The 19,447-nt window shown below is 35.2% G+C and overlaps 1 protein-coding gene and 1 long non-coding RNA gene across 2 annotated transcripts; one reads left to right on the top strand and one right to left on the bottom strand.

Moving 5' to 3' along the window:
• The first annotated feature begins 11,197 nt into the window (after window positions 1–11,197).
• LOC145133897 (protein C2-DOMAIN ABA-RELATED 10-like) lies at window positions 11,198–12,917 on the top strand. Its single transcript, XM_079068847.1, has 3 exons — window positions 11,198–11,596; window positions 12,287–12,382; window positions 12,514–12,917. The coding sequence occupies exons 1-3, from the start codon at window positions 11,486–11,488 to the stop codon at window positions 12,811–12,813; spliced, it is 507 nt and encodes a 168-aa protein (XP_078924973.1). The 5' UTR covers window positions 11,198–11,485; the 3' UTR covers window positions 12,814–12,917.
• Window positions 12,918–16,187: 3,270 nt separating this feature from the next.
• On the bottom strand, window positions 16,188–18,380 carry LOC145129165 (uncharacterized). Its single transcript, XR_013717341.1, has 5 exons — window positions 18,113–18,380; window positions 17,722–18,043; window positions 17,482–17,578; window positions 16,782–16,876; window positions 16,188–16,455 (listed from the first exon to the last, which is right to left on the bottom strand). It is a non-coding gene; the product is annotated as an uncharacterized LOC145129165 (long non-coding RNA).
• Between the last annotated feature and the right edge of the window lie 1,067 nt (window positions 18,381–19,447).

Genomic DNA, 19,447 nt, shown 5'->3' with positions numbered 1-19,447 from the left:
TTTGTGTACGCCTCCTGGTTGATAAAGATACCTTCTGGTCCCTGACTAATATTCAAACCAAGGAAAAAATTAATCGGACCCATTGCGCTCATTTCAAATTTAGTCTCCATCAACTTCCTAAATTCAGCCGTTAAGCTAGGATTCGTGGAGCCGAAGATGATGTCATCGACATAAATTTGAACTATCATTAGATGTTCGCCTTCTTTCTTTCGGAAGAAGGTTGGGTCAACCGAACCTTGCTTAAATTTCGACATTTTCAGAAAGCGAGTTAAAGTTTCATACCAGGCTCTCGGTGCTTGCTTCAAACCATATACCGCTTTATCCAGCACATAGCAATGATCAGGGAATTTCTCATTCACGAACCCGGGAGGTTGCTCAACATACACTGTTTCTTCTAGTTCTCCATTCAAGAAAGCGCATTTGACATCCATTTGGAAAACTTCGAAGTTTTTATGAGCAGCATATGCCAGGAAGATTCTAACTGATTCCAACCTAGCTACTGGAGCGAAGGTTTCCTCATAATCTATCCCTTCCTCTTGGCAATATCCTTTCACCACCAACCGAGCCTTGTTGCGAATGACATTCCCCTCTTTATCTAATTTATTTCTGAAGACCCATTTTAAGCCGACCACTGAAGCATCCTTTGGTTTGGGAATCAGCCTCCAAACTCGGTTGCGTTCAAACTCATGGAGCTCATCTTGCATTGCTTGAACCCAATCACAATGATCAAGTGCAGCATTAACTGTTTTCGGCTCGACCTTGGAGATAAACGAATTAAACATACAGAATTCAACTTTAGAGAATAATGCAGTTTGTTTCGCTTTCAACTGTGAACGAGTGAGTACTTTCTCAGATGATTCTCCAATAATTTGAGCTTTGGGATGGCCCTTGGTCCATTTCACTAACGGAGGATAATTTGGGTCATATGCTGGATCCAATTCAGCATTCACTTCCTCTTCAAATTCTGATTGATCACCCTCGCCTTCGTCAGTTGCATTCTCTTTCTCCCCCTCGACTGGCGAAGTGTAACCTGTGGCAGCATCAGAGTTTGCATCCTCTGTGGGAGTTGGATTCTCCCCCTCGATTGGACTACTATTGGGTGGGTTTGGAGCTGTATGCTCCCCCTCGTCTGGACCTTTATGAGTTGGGGACGGAATTGGATTCTTCCCCTCGAAAGATACTTCGGTTGTCTTTAGTGCTGATGAACTCTCCCCCTTGAACAATGAGCCTCTGTTTGGTGAGTCAGTGGAGGGTTGACCACCTGTCGGTTTAGGAGGTTCAGTTTCTATTTCTTTGGCAGCTTCATCTATGATCTTTTTGAGATTATCGATTTTGTTGTCTGCCGCTTTCGCTTCTGAGTGTACTGCTTTCTCTGGTTCATCAAATAACCGAATGTACTCTTCAAACAAGTTGGATATGGGAACCGAGACTTGTCCTGATGCAGGAAAAATTTCCCCTAAATCACTTTCGCTCCTTTGAACTTTCTTCATGTAATTATCGTCAAAGGTTACATAATATGTTTCTTCAATTCGTTTGGAGCGTTTGTTCAACACTCTGTATGCTTTTGATGTTAGCGAATAACCCAGAAAGATTCCCTCATCGGCTTTGACGTCAAACTTATTTCGGTTCTCTTTAGAATTGAAAATAAAGCACCTTGAACCGAATATGTGGAAAAATTTGACATTTGGCTTTCGATTGTTTAAGATCTCATATGGAGTGATTGAGAATCTTTTGTTGAGCAAGGATCGATTCTGAGTGTAGCACGCGGTTGCAACTGCATCAGCCCAGAAGTATAACGGAAGATAAGCGAAACTGAGCATGGTTCTGGCTGCCTCACATAAAGAACGGTTTCGTCTTTCAACAATCCCATTCTGTTGTGGTGTATAAGGGGCCGAAAAATTGTGAGTTATCCCCTTGTCAGCCAGAAAGTCCTCAAATCGTTATTCTTGAATTCCAGACCGTTGTCACTTCTGATATTCCTCACCGTCTTTCTCAGCTGCACTTCCACTTGCTTGATAAATGTCTTCAACTTGGGAGTTGCATCTGATTTCTTCTTAAGAAAGAAAACCCAGGTGAAGCGTGAAAAATCATCTACAATAACAAGAATGTACTTACTACCACCGATGCTCTCGATAGCCGAAGGTCCACATAAGTCAATGTGCAATAGTTCAAGAGCTTCAACAATCTTTGTATTGATTCGTGTAGGGTGGCTCTTTCTGCTTTGTTTGCCCATCTCACACGCTGCACACAGATGTTCCTTGTCAAACTTGAGAAGAGGGAGTCCTCGAACGTGATCACCAAGCACCAACTTATTAATGTCTTTGAAGTTCAGGTGCGATAGACGTCGATGCCACAACCAGCTTTCATCAGTGTTCGCCTTTGACAGCATACATATTGCTGGTTTTCCTCGTATTGGGTTGAGATTTAAAGGATACATCTCTCCCTTGCGTTCAGACTTTAGCAGAACCTTTTTCGATTGATTTTCAATTATTTCAGAGCCCTCATCATCAAATGATACTTTCAGACCTGTTCCCACAACTAATTGTGACACATTGATGAGGTTATGCTGCAATCCTTCCACATACGCCACTTTTCGAATCGAGAAATCTCCATTGGTTATCATACCATATCCCTTGATTGTTCCATAGGAGTTATTTCCATACTTTACACACCCACCATCTTTTAGGGACCGAAACTCCCTCAGCTCTTCCTTCCTTCCTGTCATGTGACGCGAGCAGCCACTGTCTATATACCATTCATCATCGAACTGCTCGTCACTAATTACCTGCAAATTCAAGCAGATTTAGGAACCCAAAGTTTCTTGGGTCCTGGTGAGTCTTTCACAGAAAAAGGAATTACAGTAGAAATATCAACCAAATATGTTCTTTTTACTAGAGTGGTTTGATCTTTTCTTTTAATGGTATACACCTTGATTTTAGTTTTATCTTGTTTAGATTTTGGTGTATTAGTTGGTGTGTTGTTAGATGGTTTAGGAATTTTCTTTTGAATCCTGGGGTTAGCTGACTTTTTCTTATTATGGAACTCAGATTTTGATTTGAGCTTTCCCTTTCCTTTGATGTCCTTCACTGAATTTGTTTTGCTATGGGAGTTAGAAGGACCGAAACTAGACTTGGGACCGAAACATGACTTTCGGTTCTGAGAGCCCATGTGGGGACCGAAACTTGACTTTCGGTTCGGTACGCTAGTTTGGGAACCGAAAGTAGATGTTCGGTTCTGAGATTGGGAATAGTAGGAATTTGGGCTGAAATTTTCTTTTCCTTTCAGTTTTTCCTTTCCTTTATCCGTTGATTCTTTCTTAGGAGGTACGTAGTTGGGATTTTGAGATTCCCAGTGACGTTTTCGCTCATTCAGATTCTTTGCGTATCTTTGATTTCTTAAGCGTTTCTGTACAGCTAACTCCTTCTGTGATTTGTGGATATTGAAGCTAGCCTTTGGCTTCTCCTTTTGACTTTCGGTTGTATTTGTTGGAACAGTTGGTTCTGTCATCGGTTCTTCAGGGATTTCTTTAGTTCCACTTGTGCTTGGTTTGTCGAAACTTGAGGGTTTGTTGATGGGTTCAGCAACATATCTTCCTTTAACCCTCCATGAAGTCTGCTCAGATAAGCCTACGGTTTCGTCTGCGTTGTCAATAGGGGCAGACCAGAAGTAATCGTCGCATCCTTCAGCATTGTCTTTGTCGACCAAGATTTTTAATTCTGTCGTTTGTTTAGCAGTGACCCCTGTAACTGCATATACCTGATTCGGCACAGTTTGAACTTTTTGATAGACCATAGCTTTTTCCTTGAGTTTCTGTGTCTTGTCTTTTGACATGCGAGCGAACTCAACCGAATTTTCAGATATGAGGGGTTTCTCATTCTCGGTTTCACTCTTCATGAACTCAGAGCAATCAACTTCGTCTTCTACTGAGATTTCACTCATCTCACTTTCCTCATCAAATTCAGACGTATTTTCTAAGTTCATTTTATTTTCTGAAGTTAATTTGGCATTAGTTAAGTCAAATTATTGAATAGTGTCTGACTTAATTTTTAACCTATCATTTTCATCTAAAATATTTTTGAGCATACATTTGTGTTCCCTAGAATCAATGAAGGTTTCTATCTTGTCCAGTCCAATTTTGTAAGACATGGATGTCTCTTCTGATGATACTACTGATTCACATTCTGCTATGACCTCATCCTCCTTAAATTCAAGGAAGGGTAAAATCATCTTATGAATCTTCTTTCCTATCTCACAACTTAAATGCAATTGAGCAATATTAGAGTATAGACGCTTAGCAATTAAACAAAAAACATTCCTTTGTTTTAAAAACTTTAAATTGTCTCTTTGCAAATAAATACTTTCATCCCTAGCTCTATTTAATTCTGCCTCCTTCAGCTCAATCCACATCCTTCTCTCCTCACTTTTTGAAGACACCCTGCTGAGTTGGTCAGTTAGGTTAGAATTCGCTAAGCGAGTTTGCATGAGACTACCACTTAAGTTAGAAACTTTAAATTTTAGTTCATTTAATTCTTCTTCATAATCTGTTATTGGAACTTTAAGTGATTCAAGGATGGATTGTACATTTTTTATCAGCCGATCGCAGTCGTTGATCTTCTCACTCACATGGTTGGCTGCAAAACACTTGTCCTTAGTCAGGTTCGGTTCCTCACTTGCACTTTCGGTTGATGAACCAGCTGTGATAATTAAACACCTTCCAGCCGAACCTACTTCCTTTGCCACATAAGCCTTTCCATGAGTGGGTTTCTCACCTCTTCATCTTCAGAATCGGTTGACCAAACTTCAACGCCACCGAACACATCTTTATCTGCATTCTCCTGCATAATCAAGGCATTCATAAAACTATTAGTCGCCTTCTTTTTCTTGATCTCTTCCAACTTGCACATATAGTACGCCTCATCATCTTCGCCATCTCTTTTCTCAACCATTTTCCTTAGCATGCAATCTTTGGTAAAGTGGTTCTTGTCGTGACAGTAATTGCATTCGAACCCAGAGTCTCCAGCAAGCTTGCTCTCCTTCTTGTCTTCATCCTTTTGAGAAGAATTTTTCGCTTCATCCTTTACCTTCTCAGAGCTGTAACTTCCCTGCCAGTTTTGGTTCTTGTTGACAGGAAATTTTCTTCGTGCAAACTTCTTTGGATTGGTGACCATCAAAGCATACTCCTCGCTTGTAAGGTCACACTCAGACATATCAGACTCTTCTTCTTCTTCTGCAATGCTTTTTCCTTTTGAGACAAGGGTCAGCGATCCCACACCAGAAACTACCTTCGCTTCTTTGGTTACAACACTTTCATGGGACTTAAGTATTTCCACAAGTTTCACTAGTGAGTAAGACTTAAACTGTTCATGTGCTTTCACGGTTGAGACCACAGCCATCTATTCAGGTCTCAGACCGTTCATGAAGGTCACCTTCTGTTCAATCAACTTTCATTCTATTCCATGCCTGATCATCTTACTTAGGAGATGATTGAACCGATCGAAAGTTTGTATGATTTTCTCTTCTGGTTTCTGTTCGAAAACTCCAAATTCTGACAGCAGCAAGGTTTGAATGGAGTGTTCTAGATCTTCATCGGTTGAATAAAGTTCTTTCAACCTATCCCAGATTTCTTTGGCCGTCGTGCATGAACCAACCAAGCGAAAAGTGTCAGATTGCAAGGAGAATCTGATCATTCTCATGGCCTTCACATTACACAGCAACTTGTCTTTCTCGTCCTGTGGCATCTTATCTACATCTGCCACCAGCTTGTTATATTCCTTTTGGGACTTAACTGTTGTGTTCGTTCCTGAGTGAACAAACGACCCAAGCGTGATAGCTTCCCAGATGAGATAGCCATTGTCTTCAGATCCAACCACGTAATCTTCAAAGTGATGCGCCCATACTTTATAGTCTTGAGTGTAAAGAATGGGAATTTTGGTAGTGGATCCAATGCTGTTTGAGATGTTGATGGGATTTGTTTGCGAATCTTCGTGAGACATAGTAAGCTGCTAGAATCAAACCTGTAAACTTGAGATTAGAGTTTTATCTGAAACAGAGTTACCGTCGATATGAAGAAGACGACTTCTATTTATACGATAAAAGCGGAAACCCTAAAGAATTCTGAATACAGAAGGAATGTGTATTGATCACACAGTCTCCTGCTCTGATACCAATTGTTAGAACAAAGTTCAATTAGGATCGTTAGATTCTATGCAGGCAAACAATTAAGAACGTAATTATGAACACGAGAATGGCTTTGAATGTGTCGTATGATTAAAACTTCAACACCTCAGAAGAGCTCGATTAAGAACTTCGACTGTAGAGGTGTTTAGGGTTACAAAACAATAAACGTAATAATCAACTGCATCTAATGCATACATGCATGCATATTTATAGTATAACCCTACTAGATAATCACGGATGGACAGGCCCAATCCGGATACAAAACATAAGCCCATGACGCAACACAATTAGACTCAACAGAACAATTAAAATCGGAACCCATCAAAGGAATTACAAGTGAATGATGAAGACCAGAAAATGTCAAAGGAAGAAATCAAAACCGCAAGCCGTGAAAGGAGATGGTAGTTAGCAATTCAACGATTTGTAGACAGACAACAGAAGTCATTGCGCTGCACAAAAAGAGAAGGAAAAGACCGGAGGAAGGCGACGACAGGCCTTAGGCGGGTGCTTATCGGAAGAATGTCGGGAGAGACAGACAGATAACGATGAGAAAGGCGATAACTCTTGAAACGAACGGTGCCATGTGTAGATGAAAGTTGTAGAAGAAGGCGGTGGAAGCAGATGAAACTAATTGGGCAACATAGGTGGTGGAGGGTGAATTGGTAAAAGAGGTAAATGTAAAATCCAGCTTTTAAGGGAGGTAAATGCAAAATCGAAAATAGATGTGGTAATCGTGTTAAACCGGAAAAAACTTGTGGTCAAATTCATATTTTCAAAAGCTTCCTGTTCACCAACTTTTTAACAATTAATAGTATATACAATACATTGATAACAATATCATTTTCATAATTTAATGATATGTAATGCAATGCATGATTCAATCACAAACAAAAAGATAGTAAGTTCATACCCTTATTTTGAGATACGCCGAGGGGCTTACTCTTAGGCTGAGTATGTAGGACAAGACCTAGTAGGTGGGTTGAGGCCATCTTGGACTCAAACCTACAAATCCTGCCAAGGAAAATTCTGGGATTGCAAAGTCCACCAAAGGAACCATTTTGCATACCTTTCTAGTTTCTACCATTTTTTTGTCCTCCACATTCTCTCTATTTACGTTACAATGAAATAAATTAAATAGAATGGAAAAGGTCTAATCTAGTTACAATAAACACACTAGATCAAAAATGCCAAAAACCATTACATTTAAGGTAATGAACAACAACCTAAAACGATCAACATTCACAAATTTTAATACTTAACACGTAAAAATGAAACCACTAAACTTTAAATATCAGCGTATTTAAAATTTTGAAATTTCCACTTCTTTTATTCAGTTCATCAAAATCGATGAACGTGAGAAAAAAAATATAAAGGTAATCTAGAGATCCCAACAGAGACTCTAATACCATAAAAATTATTAAACACATTTTAAGCAAAAAAATCCAATGGTAAGTTATAGTTTATAACTAATTCCCTACTCTATCAAATAGGATGATATATGATTAACCAAAATGCATCATAAGGCTTAATTATATCAACTTTCCACGTAGTTGTAGGGAGATTCTTTAATGTAAACCTATAGATCAAGTTTGATCTTTGTATATTAGTACCCATTGGTTGACTCCAATCAGAAATCCAAGTCACTTTCTTCCATCTTCTAGGACTGATTTTATTGTGTCAATAATTAGAGATTGACTAGACCTATCTGTCACACCCTAGACCTACGACGAAAATGTTGGGTTGTGTAACGTTCGATGTTGGATCATAGATATTGCATATACATTAAAAATTACAAAAACAATATATAACATAAATATCACTTCCATTAAGGTTTAAATATTACATCAGAAAATGTTTTGAAGTACTAGAATATCTAATACAAATAGTACATTGACAGTTTAGGCATAACATTATATAATAAGGATAACAAGCTTTCGGTAGTTCCATTGATCATTTATTTCTTCAAGGAGTGCAAGCTTCCATCTCTTGGTTTCTTAGGAATACATGCGGTTTTGAAAACGTCAACATTATGTTGGTGAGCTCACAGGTTTGAAATATTATACCTTGAGAATACTTTTGTACTAATTATTTAGTTGTATTAAGTATTTTTAAGCAAAAACGTTGATGTGCTTTTAAACCAAAAGTGTATTTACAAATAGGGTACTTGATACTAATAGTTGTATTTTATTAAATATCATAAGCATTTCAATTTTTTTCCTCCTGTTATTATTCGTAATAATGTATTTGTATACTACATTTACTATTAGGGGTTCCCCTAATGGTAGTTGTTAAGTTTATCACTTCCTTTAAGGCTCATGGACAATGTTACAATGAGATCCCATAATCGAGCTATTGACATAATATTGCATCCCCGTACGGCACTTCATCGGAGGTCGTAAAAGAAAACTTTGACAGTTATCCCTGTTTTTGACTTGACCTCCATGGTTGTAGCTAGCAACCGCGGGTGGGGGTGTCTACCCTTATATAGGCCTATACATAACTCTCCTATTCACTTAACATTAACGACTATATGCCAAGGTTCTAGCTAAAATTATTAGCTAAGGTGGTGAATTGTTGTCTCATTAAACCTTTGTGTTGTTTAGCCATTAAAGTATGAACATGATTCCAGTGGGTTGTCGCATAATTATACTTATATATAGTTATATTGTTATAGTCATTATAAAGAGTAACATAATGATAATGAAGTTATTTTTATGAATTTGGGGCAGAGTAATGACTGGTTACAATGCTTATAAAAGTTGGGCAGTGTAACGACTAGTTACAATGATTATTCGTATAAGTTGACCAGAGTAACAACCAGTTACAATGCTTCTAAAAGTTGGGCAGCGTAACGACTAGTTATAATGATTATTCGTATAAGTTGGGCAGAGTAACGACCAATTACAATGCTTAAAAAGTTTGGCAATGTAACGACTAGTTCAAATGATTATCCTCAAAAGTTGGGCAGAGTAACGACTGGTTATTTAGATAAATACGAATAATCGATAATAATATAATTAATTTATGATAAATCATAAAATAAATTATTATCTAAGCATGTATTCCCCCTACGGAAAATCAGTAAAAAGGTTTCGTGAAACTCATCCTTGAAGCGTGCTTTGGTTGGCTCGGGGTATTGTTGTTGAAGGCGTCGAGAGGCTCAGGGCCGCTCGGGGAGAGGGTATATCTTTTAGACGGATGAAAGAGGGAAAAATAGAAGGAATTGGTGTGTCGATTGAACTGGACTCAAGTTGCAATTTATAGTGATTTTCCTAGGAGCATGCGGCGTTTTCTATAGGTGTGTGGCGCGCATCAATGCGTTGGCTCCACCCAACGCATGACACATGTCGGCTTCCTGTTGGATCACGTCTGCAACATCTGTCGTGAATCTAAGTGTCATGTTGCACATGCGCACGCTGAATTTTGTAAAATTCATCTTTTGTATACAATCTTCTTTTCCGACATACTTTATATCCACACGTAGCTATCAACGAGTACTACATTTCAGTCTTGAATAGACTAGAGCCAATTTTGACTATGAAGAGAAACTTATTAGAGACTAAATTTCAAACCCCGATAAACTTTCATAAATTTTGATTTTGTAAAGAACTTATTAAGAACTGAATTTTAGTTTTTGATAGAATTGCACCAATTTAGCATTTGAAAGCAAACTTTTGAAAGCAAACTTTCTAAAGACTGAATTTCAATCCTTAATAAACAAGCATTATTTTACATTCGAATGGACTATAAATTAGTATATATGATTGATTATTTAGTTATAGATATATTAGAGACCAATTAATTAGTCACAAATACTATTTTGAAGGAAGCTTATTAGGGACTGGCGTTAAGTGTTAAAGTAACCTAATTTTGAATTTTGATGAAAAATATTTAAATTCCCGTCCCACATAAACATGTGCCGGTATTATTTTTTAAGGAACTTATTAGTGGTTGAATTTGAAGTCTCTGGGACATATTATAGTCATAGATATATATCATATATCGAGACTCAAATGACTCAAATGTGTAGCTTTACCTTATTAATAATAATATATAATGATGATAATACTAATATTAATTAATAGTATAATACTAATACCAATAGTAGTGTTAGTATTATTTTTATATCAACCAACTTTTTTTATCACTCACCAAACATCAATCTCCGTTGGAGGAGCAGTACCATTGTTAATAATAACTAGTAAAGAACCCGCGGCTATGCCGCTTTTGGGGTAATATGGAAAAAATAGGCAAACTTTAAAAGATATGTGCTTAAATTCTAAATCACCATAAATAGGGAAAGAAAATCGACAACTCCTAAAATTAGATGTCAAAAGTGTACAACGAAAAAAATGGACAATGGTAGAGAAAATCCAAAATGTTGTGGCAATAATATTAAAGTTGTTAACGTTGGGAAAATATGTTGGCAAAATTTTAAAGGAGGTTTTTTTGTGTTTTTTATGTCAAAATGTAAAACTTTTGACTACAAGAACAAAAAGTGTCAAATTCATTAAAGAATTGTGGCAAAAACACCAAAATGCAATAGTTTTTAATATAAGGACTAAAAGTGTCAAAGTCATTAAAGATTTGTGGCATAAACCTTAAGGCACAAAAACTTAATCAAAAGGCAAAAAAATGTAAAAATTTTGACTTTAGGGACTAAAAGTGTCAAGTTCAGCAAACTTAAGTGGCAAAATCCTAAAGGCTAAAAGAATATTATTCCTAAGCTCCTTTGGATTTAATATATATATATATATATATATATATATATATATATATATATATATATATATATATATATATATATATATATATATATAAAATGTATTCTTTTTTCATGAGTAAGGTATGTAAATAAGATTTACCGAAATGAAAATGATATTGCTGATAAGAGATCGAACGAAGCCTTAGCATCTTTTGAATACCAAAAGTACACGTAAAGTGAAACAAAAGAATATTAATCAAGAGCAACGCAACACTTTCTTGATTTAAATAACCTTTTCGGGGTTTGATCTAATTAAGAACCAAAAAATTTATCAAGAACTCAAGGTTGTATTATTCTTTTGATACCGGATCAGATGCCTTGAACTGTGAGATCGAAACTCTGTACACATGAGAGAGAGAGAGAGATTTTTGCGGTTTTGACAACATCTCCTTACATACGTGGTAGCTCTTTGTTTGGGTCAATAATCAACCCCCTCCCTCTCTCTCTCTACATTTTTAACAAAAAAAACAAAGTTAAATTAGGTTATGCAATTTTTTTCTATCAAAGTATTGGAGGGATCAAGGAGATACTATAGAGATTATAATGGAAGGCATCCTCGGATTATTGAAGTTGCGAGTGAAGAGAGGGATCAATCTTGCTGTTCGTGACGCCAAAAGCAGCGATCCTTATCTCGTTGCTACCTTGGATGGCCAGGTCTCTCTATTCCACCAAAAAAAATTCTTAAATGATTTACGTTTCTTGCTTGACATATATTATATATTGCTCTTCTACATCAGAATCTTGCAAGAAGTAATTAAATCGATTCCTTATTATTGTTGTTGTCTTCATTTGATCATATAACGTTTTAAGATGAATCATATTAATTTGAATATTTTTATGTTATCATATATTGCAATACCACCTTTCAGCCATATATACAGAAAGGTATTTGCGGAAACAATAAAGAACAAGAATTCTGAGATGAAGAACAATGAAATTTTTTATGTTATATATTGCAATGATCTAGCTAGTTTTAATGTTCTTTCTGAAATGGGACAATAAAGAAAAGGAATCTGGGACAAAATTTGAATTTCAAGTTTCTGTTAGAAAGGGATACTAAAGGCCATGGTTCCCGTTTATAAATTCCATTTAGTGACCAAGTACGCCATTCATAGACACCCTTAAATGTTGCAAACAATGTCTTGTTTAAGCTTTTATCGAAAATAGAAGTTTTTTAAGATTCTATACGAGATAAGTTTTCATTCAAAGGATCATAAGTATCTTTATCTGTTTTGGATGTCTCTAAATTGCATCAATGTGAAACAATAACGGAAAGAAAATCAAACTCCGAAACTCTTGCTTTCCATAGTCAGCTCTCATCGAAGGATTTTCGTTGTAATGCAGAAAACAAAGACTAAGGTTATCAAGGGGAACTGCAATCCTGTCTGGGATGATGAATTGACTCTCACCATGAGGGATCCCAAAACTCCAATTAGTATTGTAAGTATCCGTCTTTCGAAAATCTTGACTCCAAATAAAAATCTGACGACACTATTCTCAATCATACACAACTAGAGTTCAATATATTCTATTATTTTTGTTCAAAAGCAAATTTGTTTACTATATTTCAGGCTGTGTACGACAGGGATAGGTTTAGCAATGATGATAGTATGGGTGTGGCAGACATAGATGTAAAACCGTACATTGAATGCCTTAAAAAGGGTTTGGACTTGAAAAACGTCCCAAATGGTACCAAACTCGAACGTATCCAACCCAAAAAGCAAAACTATCTATCCGATGAGAGCTGCATTGTTTGGGAGAATGGAAAAATTGTACAAGACATGGTCGTTCGATTGACAGACGTTGAATGCGGTGAAGTTGTACTCCAAATAGAGTTAATTCCTGTTGCGGGTTGTAAATTACATGTCTAGAAAACCATATATGGTTGGATTTTTTTTCCTTTATTGCCTACTGTGTATGAAATATAAGCTAGAATATATGTTTACATTATATAAACAAGATTACACTTACGTGATGTTATTTTTCAATTAAAAAAATGTAGGTACTATATTTATAATGAGAGTTAATTTGTATTTTGGAATACAATGACACAAAGCAAAGAACTAAATCGCTATATGTCATTGTACTTCACCTGAACATACAATGGCAAATTGGGGGAAAAGATAAAAAGAAAGAAAAAAGAATAGAAAGGACACAGAGATCGAAAGTAGATCTAAATCAAGGCATGCATAGTTAGGGACGGAGCCAGAATTTTACAATAAAGGGGGCTTACATCATAATAAGGTTAACCAATATTTTATAACCGGATAACGCAATATAGTCTATAATTTAAAGGAAAATTTGAGATAAAAATTAATACATAATTTGAATATCTAAAAAAAATTAATATATGCATACCAACCGTGTCCAAATCAAAAAAATTAATGATAAAAAGCAATAGAAAAATTAAAAATAAACCTAAAAGTAATAATTAACTATTTTATCAATAATAAAAATTAAAACTAACAAAAAAGTTATAAAAAATTATCATCCTAACAAAGTCAATAAAATAAATAAATCACAACTTATCATCCGATAAATATTACTTACATAACAAGAAAACACAAAAATATATAGATTATTAAATAAATGGTTTATAAAATATGATTTTATAAGATTTAATAACATCAACTCCTTATTATTTATTATCAATGTGTTAACAAAACAGTAAAAATGGTATAAGAAATGTTAGCTGTCAAAAAGCAATTATTTCAACGGTAAATCCTTTATTTTTAGGTAAATCTAGTCTATGTTGATAAAGGATATGCAACATTCAACCCTTGTTATTATGAAAATCAAAATAATATTTATGAATTTAGTCAAGGGGAGTAATGTATATAAATTGGAAAAGCTGAAGGGAGTAATGTATATAAATTAGAAATGTTGAGGGGGGCAAAGCACCTGCTCGCCCCTGTACTCCCTCCGCCATTGTGCATAGTCGCAAAAGAAAGATTTTTGCAAAAAAATTGTGCAGTTTGAAGAAGGGTTAATGCTACCAAATAGTAATTTATGCACCAAATCATCAATCGTTTAATTCTATTTATACTATGTCCTTAAAAAATGTAGTATTTTTTGTGTCAATGTCACCGTTAGTGATTTATGACCGGGTAAATCGGTTATATGTTGATGATTTTGCATGTTTATATTATCCTACATGGCAAAAATTATAGGTTTTAATCCTTGGTTTAAGTTTATTTTAGGATTTGTTTTGTTTAATGAGTTAAATAATTAGGTGGAATGGGTCATGTTAGGAATGAGTCTTTGGGCTCTTTAGAATGTTAGATGTGGTGATTAAAATTAGGAAAGGTAGGCTTAATTAGTTTTTGTTTAGAGTCATTAGGTTTTGTAGGCTATAAAAACATTCTGTTTTCTGAATAAAAGTGCAGCAACATAGAGTCACGAAAATCTCTTATTCCTCCATCTATTCCTCTTTCTTGATTCCTGAAAATCACGAATCAAGTGTTGTTTTTGTATTGTCTGTTGTTGTAGTAAAATGTAAATTAAAGGGTTTGATTTCCAAAATTTGGTATCAGATCCTAGGCTTGATTAGAAGAAAGCAAGTGGTGATTTCATGACAAATCGCATGAAGGATTGAAGATATCACTACTCTAGACAAGGCCGCCAGAAAGAAAGAAAGAAAGAAAGAAAGAAAGAAAGATAGAAAGAAGAAAGAAGACTGTGATAACCTGTTGTTACTTGAGAAAGAAAGAAACATAGGAATGTACAAACTTTTACCAAATTACTTGCAAAAATAGACAGCAAGTTTAGGAAAGAAGAATGACAGGAGGAGCAAAAGAAATTGTAATTTAAGGTACCGTTGTACCATTTCAGTGCCTTAGATTAACTGAGACCAATTACACCACTTGGTCTAGTATGATTGAAATTGTGTTAAGGGCATATGGACATTGGGATGCTATAACTAAAGATGTGATTGAAGAGAAGAAAATTATACCACTAAAGGTATAATTTTCCAAACTCTACCAGAAAATGTTATCTTGCAGGTTGCTAACCACAAAGAGTGCCAAAGAAGTTTGGGAATCAATCAAGGTTCGGTATATAGGAGTCGAACAGGTGCAAAAGGCAAGGTTACAAACCTTAAGAAATGAACTAAAGATCCTAAAGATGAAGGACAACGAGTCAATCAATGACTTTTCGGGCAAAATAAGTGGTATTGTTGCCAAATTCAATAGCCTTTGCTCAACTCTTGAAGATGAGGTGATTGTAAGGAAGATTTGTCAATTCGAATCCAAAGAAATACTTGCTAATTGAAGCTCCTATTGACAAATATTCCGATCGTGCAACTATGTCATTTGAAGAAGTAGTTGGAAGGGTTAAAGCTTATGAAGAAATGCTTCAAAGTCATGAAGAAAAAGAGGAAGATCAAGATCAACTCATGATGGAAAGTAAACAAAGGTATGGTGAAAGTAGTGGACATGGAAGAGGATGTGGAAGAAACTTTGAAAGAGGTGGAAGAGGTCGAGGTGAAAAAGTGGATTTCGGTGCTTTAATTGTGGAGACTTTGGACACTTTAGTTATGAGTGCACAAAGTGGAATGACAAATACAATAACAAAGAGGCCGACTTGATCTAAGAGGAAGAACCGGCATTGCTTTGATGAAGAAATGAGTCAAGATTAAGGGGTGAATGTAGGTTTTAATCTTGATAGTGGTTTAAGTTTATTTTAGTATTTGTTTTGTTTAATGAGTTAAATAATTAGGTGGAATAGGTCATGTTAGGAACGAGTCTTTGGGATCTTCAGAATGTTAGATGTGGTGATTAAAATTAGGAAACATGTAACAATCGATAAAAATTCACTACAAATAAAATGACATTTAGTGGCATAGAAAAAGTGTCACTAAAAACCGAAAAAAGTGCCACTAAAAGCCCCTTAAGCAATCAGCGGTACAAAAAAAAGTGCCACTAAAAGCGTTGCCACTAAAGGCCTTTAGTGGCACTTTTTGGTTGTGTCGCCGCAGTGCCACTAAAAGCGTTGCCACTAAAGGCCTTTAGTGGCACTTTCTGGTTGTGTCGCTGCAGCCTTATTAGGTTTTAGTGTCACTTTTCAATTACGCCACTAAATCATTTATAGGTTTTAGTGGCACTATTTTTATGACACTATTATATTGCTAAAATAAATATTATTTTTATACTTTTAGTGGCACTTTTCAACGGAAAAAAAATATATTAATAATTTAGATCCAATTTTATTTAAAATTTAAATGCAATATAAAATAATAATAAGAAAATTAACATAATAAATAGAAACACAATATCATTACTTAAAGTTTACTTGTCTAACAATATTCACTCCCTATATCAATTATAATACGATCAATATAAATGTACTCTATTACATTTAGCTAGTCTATTCCAATACAATCAACTGTATTACAATACATACATGTACTCTATTCCAATACTATTCCTATACACCCAAGTGTAGTTAGCCTACAAAGCCTTCATTCGTTCCAAGGCATGACTGAATTTGACAAACACCATGTGATTCATGTGAAGCTACAAGAACAAAGAGAATAAAAGAAAGTAAGAATTGTAAAATCATGGAATTTTAGAAATAATATCTAATAAACAGTTTTTCAGCTGAAAATAACAATTTTTTAGTATGAAAAACAGATTTCCAGCTATAAAAACCCAGATTTCCAACAATAATAAAAAAATAGATATTTAGTAAAAAACAAAATTTCAGTAAAAATACATATGAAAAAAACGTTACATGTTTAAAGATACTTTAGTTTCTCTCGCAACTTATGCTCCATCTTTGAAGCATCAGCCAGTAAAATGAAAATAAATTCCAAAGTGAGAAAAGATTTTGAATGTCTTACTCATAGGGTTTTCAAACTGGTTTTCCTTTTTCTACTTCGAGCTCCCATGGTGTAATCAGTTGCCTCATTCATAATCATGTTAGCATCCAGAATCTCTATAAATTATGCATCAATTTAGACATGATTAAGCCAATCAAGAACTATAGCAGGAATTTATAGTTGGATATCGTATAATATGGCACATATATAAACAAGAAAAAAACAAGAAAAGTATATTAGGAAGTGTAGCGCTATAAGAATTACCAATTTCCTGTTAAATAAGACAAACCATGACCTTTATATTCTTCACATCTTCTTATGTACAACTATGAAGTCCTGTGCTATTTCTCTAGAACTTGTGATTCTACTATTGTATACTTTTGGAGAAAAGTTTTTCTTTTCAAAAAACTCAAATATGTTGACTAGTTTCGGGTACCCAAATGATGCTTGTTGCAAAATCATACAAGAAAAGTCCCCTCACTTTTTGTTTATCAAGTTGCATTTGCTTTCACATGTATAGGTTCCTAACAGTATGTAAGAGTGACCAACACATATTTGAGATACAATTATTTAGTATTTAAATGTTTTTCCTTTGAAGATCATCTATAAGTTTGATATGTTTTTCCTGAGGTGTATGCAATTTTCCTTTTAAATTATTTCCTTTATAACCCAATCCTTCTAAGAAAATACAGGGAAAAAGTTCAACTCGCCGAACGCAAACCTGAAGCTACATGGGTGGTAGTCCATGCCTAGCTCTTTGAAGTTTCCTTTTATGTAGTAGTAGTGAATTGTGGAAAATTGGACTTACTTACCAATACCTATAGTAAATACAGAAGTTTAGAGATCATGAACATAAGATGTGATTCAATAGAATTTCTAATTAGAAATATGAAGATCATTAAACATAAGATCTTAATACCAACAATATTTATTTAAAAATCATCAAAAGTTAAAATTTCACCCAAATATCCTTTGAATCTTCGTCTTCCACCATGAATTCGGTCAGGACTTTCATCTTTGACTTCCAATTCTACATATCGAGAAATTATACGCCTCCTCTTTTATCCAGAATCTCCCTTGGTCCTCCTTAGTTCTAGACACTAGCCAGTCGGTTCCAGAAATCAGATGCAATTAAGCTATCAGGTGGAATAATGATGAATTAATGATTTTGGGGGGCGTGATTCATGAAGTCGTGAAGAACAAAGTACACCGTAAATCTTAATCGTCTAGCGCCCTACCATAATCAACAACTTTTTTCTGATTTCTCGTCCACTCCTCGTATTCTAGAGTCGGAGATGGAAGTTAGAGGAAAATTTCCGTCTGATTTCTAAAAGGAAAGAAGGGTTTCATACCTTATTCGAAGATGTATGGGCAGAGCGCGACAACAAGTAGTGCCAGGAGGCAGCGGTGGAGAGGTTGCAATGTCTGAACGACAACAATTTGGAGCCTGGAGTAAGTCGATGGCGAAGGAGGTAGCGATTAAGGATTTAGGGCATGGGTGGGAGACGATCGTATTTGGGAGCGTGGGAGGTAATCGGAAAGGTAATGGAGAAATAGAATATTTTAGTCTTTTAATCTCTTTGCCATGTAGAAATCAGACAGGGGGAAATTTTGGATAGGAGGGAATCAAAGTGTTGGCGGGATTTTATAATTTTTGGGAAAACATTTCCCCCCGCAACAATGAAGGTTGGATTTTCTAATTTTTGGAGACGATTAATATAGAAAATGCCACTGTATATTCAAACTTATAGTTGCACAATTAAAAGTGACACTAAAAGTAGGCTATAGTGGCACAAAATCAAAATGCCACTAAAACTTTGTACCACTAAATGTAATTTTATTTGTAGTGATCGATCAAAGTTCGACGGTCAAACCACCACGAACAGCTATGTGTTAAGGACCAATCGTGTGTAATTTTATGTTTATTATATATATTAAAGATATTATATTCATAATTACTTTTAGAACATCTCAAACTGTTCAAACCATCTATCGTTGAAGATCGAATCGAAAATCACAAAAAAATAATTTTATTAACGTTAAAAAAATAAATTTTTGCATTAAATATATCAGAGAGAGTTATGGATAATAAATATGACTAGATTACGTTCTCCTAATTTCGTGGATATAAAGAACGTCCAAAATGGAGATCGAATGAATAAGTTACACTCATTTTAAGTTATAAAATCAATATTTATTTGTTTTTCCTGAAACAAATTGTGCACTGGTCTGTTTGGAATAGTTACAAACCTCGTAAACTGCTATGAGAAAGACGCACCCTTTGTATATTTAGTGACCTTGACAAAACAGGTCCCTTTTTGTGTTAAATTAACCAAACAGCCCTCCAAATGTACTAGTCAATCAAAACCAGTCCTATTTGTTTAATTGATTACAAGTCAGCTCCTTGTTTGTACATTTTAACCAAAAACAACCCCTATATTGTTTTAAAATATCAAAACTGTCCTTTTTAACTTAATTTATCACAAAAATAGTCCCTTGTGTTAGTTAATTTCAAAACAACCCTTTTTGAATTTAAATTATAACAAATCAAGTCCCTTTTGTTTAAAATATTTCGAAAATAGTCTCGGGGTTTGTTTGAGCACAAAAAGGGCGTCAAGATGCGGCTTCTCACATGAAGCTTCACAAAAATGAACCAACTCCGAACACACGCTTCAAAGGTGAGTTTC

This window comes from Lactuca virosa, chromosome 8 (assembly GCF_052849685.1).
Source record: "Lactuca virosa cultivar CGN04683 chromosome 8, Lactuca_virosa_CGN04683_v6, whole genome shotgun sequence".
NCBI classification, from domain to species: domain Eukaryota; kingdom Viridiplantae; phylum Streptophyta; class Magnoliopsida; order Asterales; family Asteraceae; genus Lactuca; species Lactuca virosa.
The sequence above is the reverse complement of the archived record's forward strand: the minus strand, read 5'-3'. Positions and strand labels throughout refer to the sequence as shown.

Bases quoted from the DNA above. Each gene is read 5' to 3' on its own strand.
- LOC145133897 (XM_079068847.1), top strand. From the start codon at position 11,486: ATGGAAGGCATCCTCGGATTATTGAAGTTGCGAGTGAAGAGAGGGATC. The intron at 11,597-12,286 runs GTCTCTCTATTC...GTTGTAATGCAG, and splicing joins TTGCTACCTTGGATGGCCAG to AAAACAAAGACTAAGGTTAT. The intron at 12,383-12,513 runs GTAAGTATCCGT...ACTATATTTCAG, and splicing joins CCAAAACTCCAATTAGTATT to GCTGTGTACGACAGGGATAG.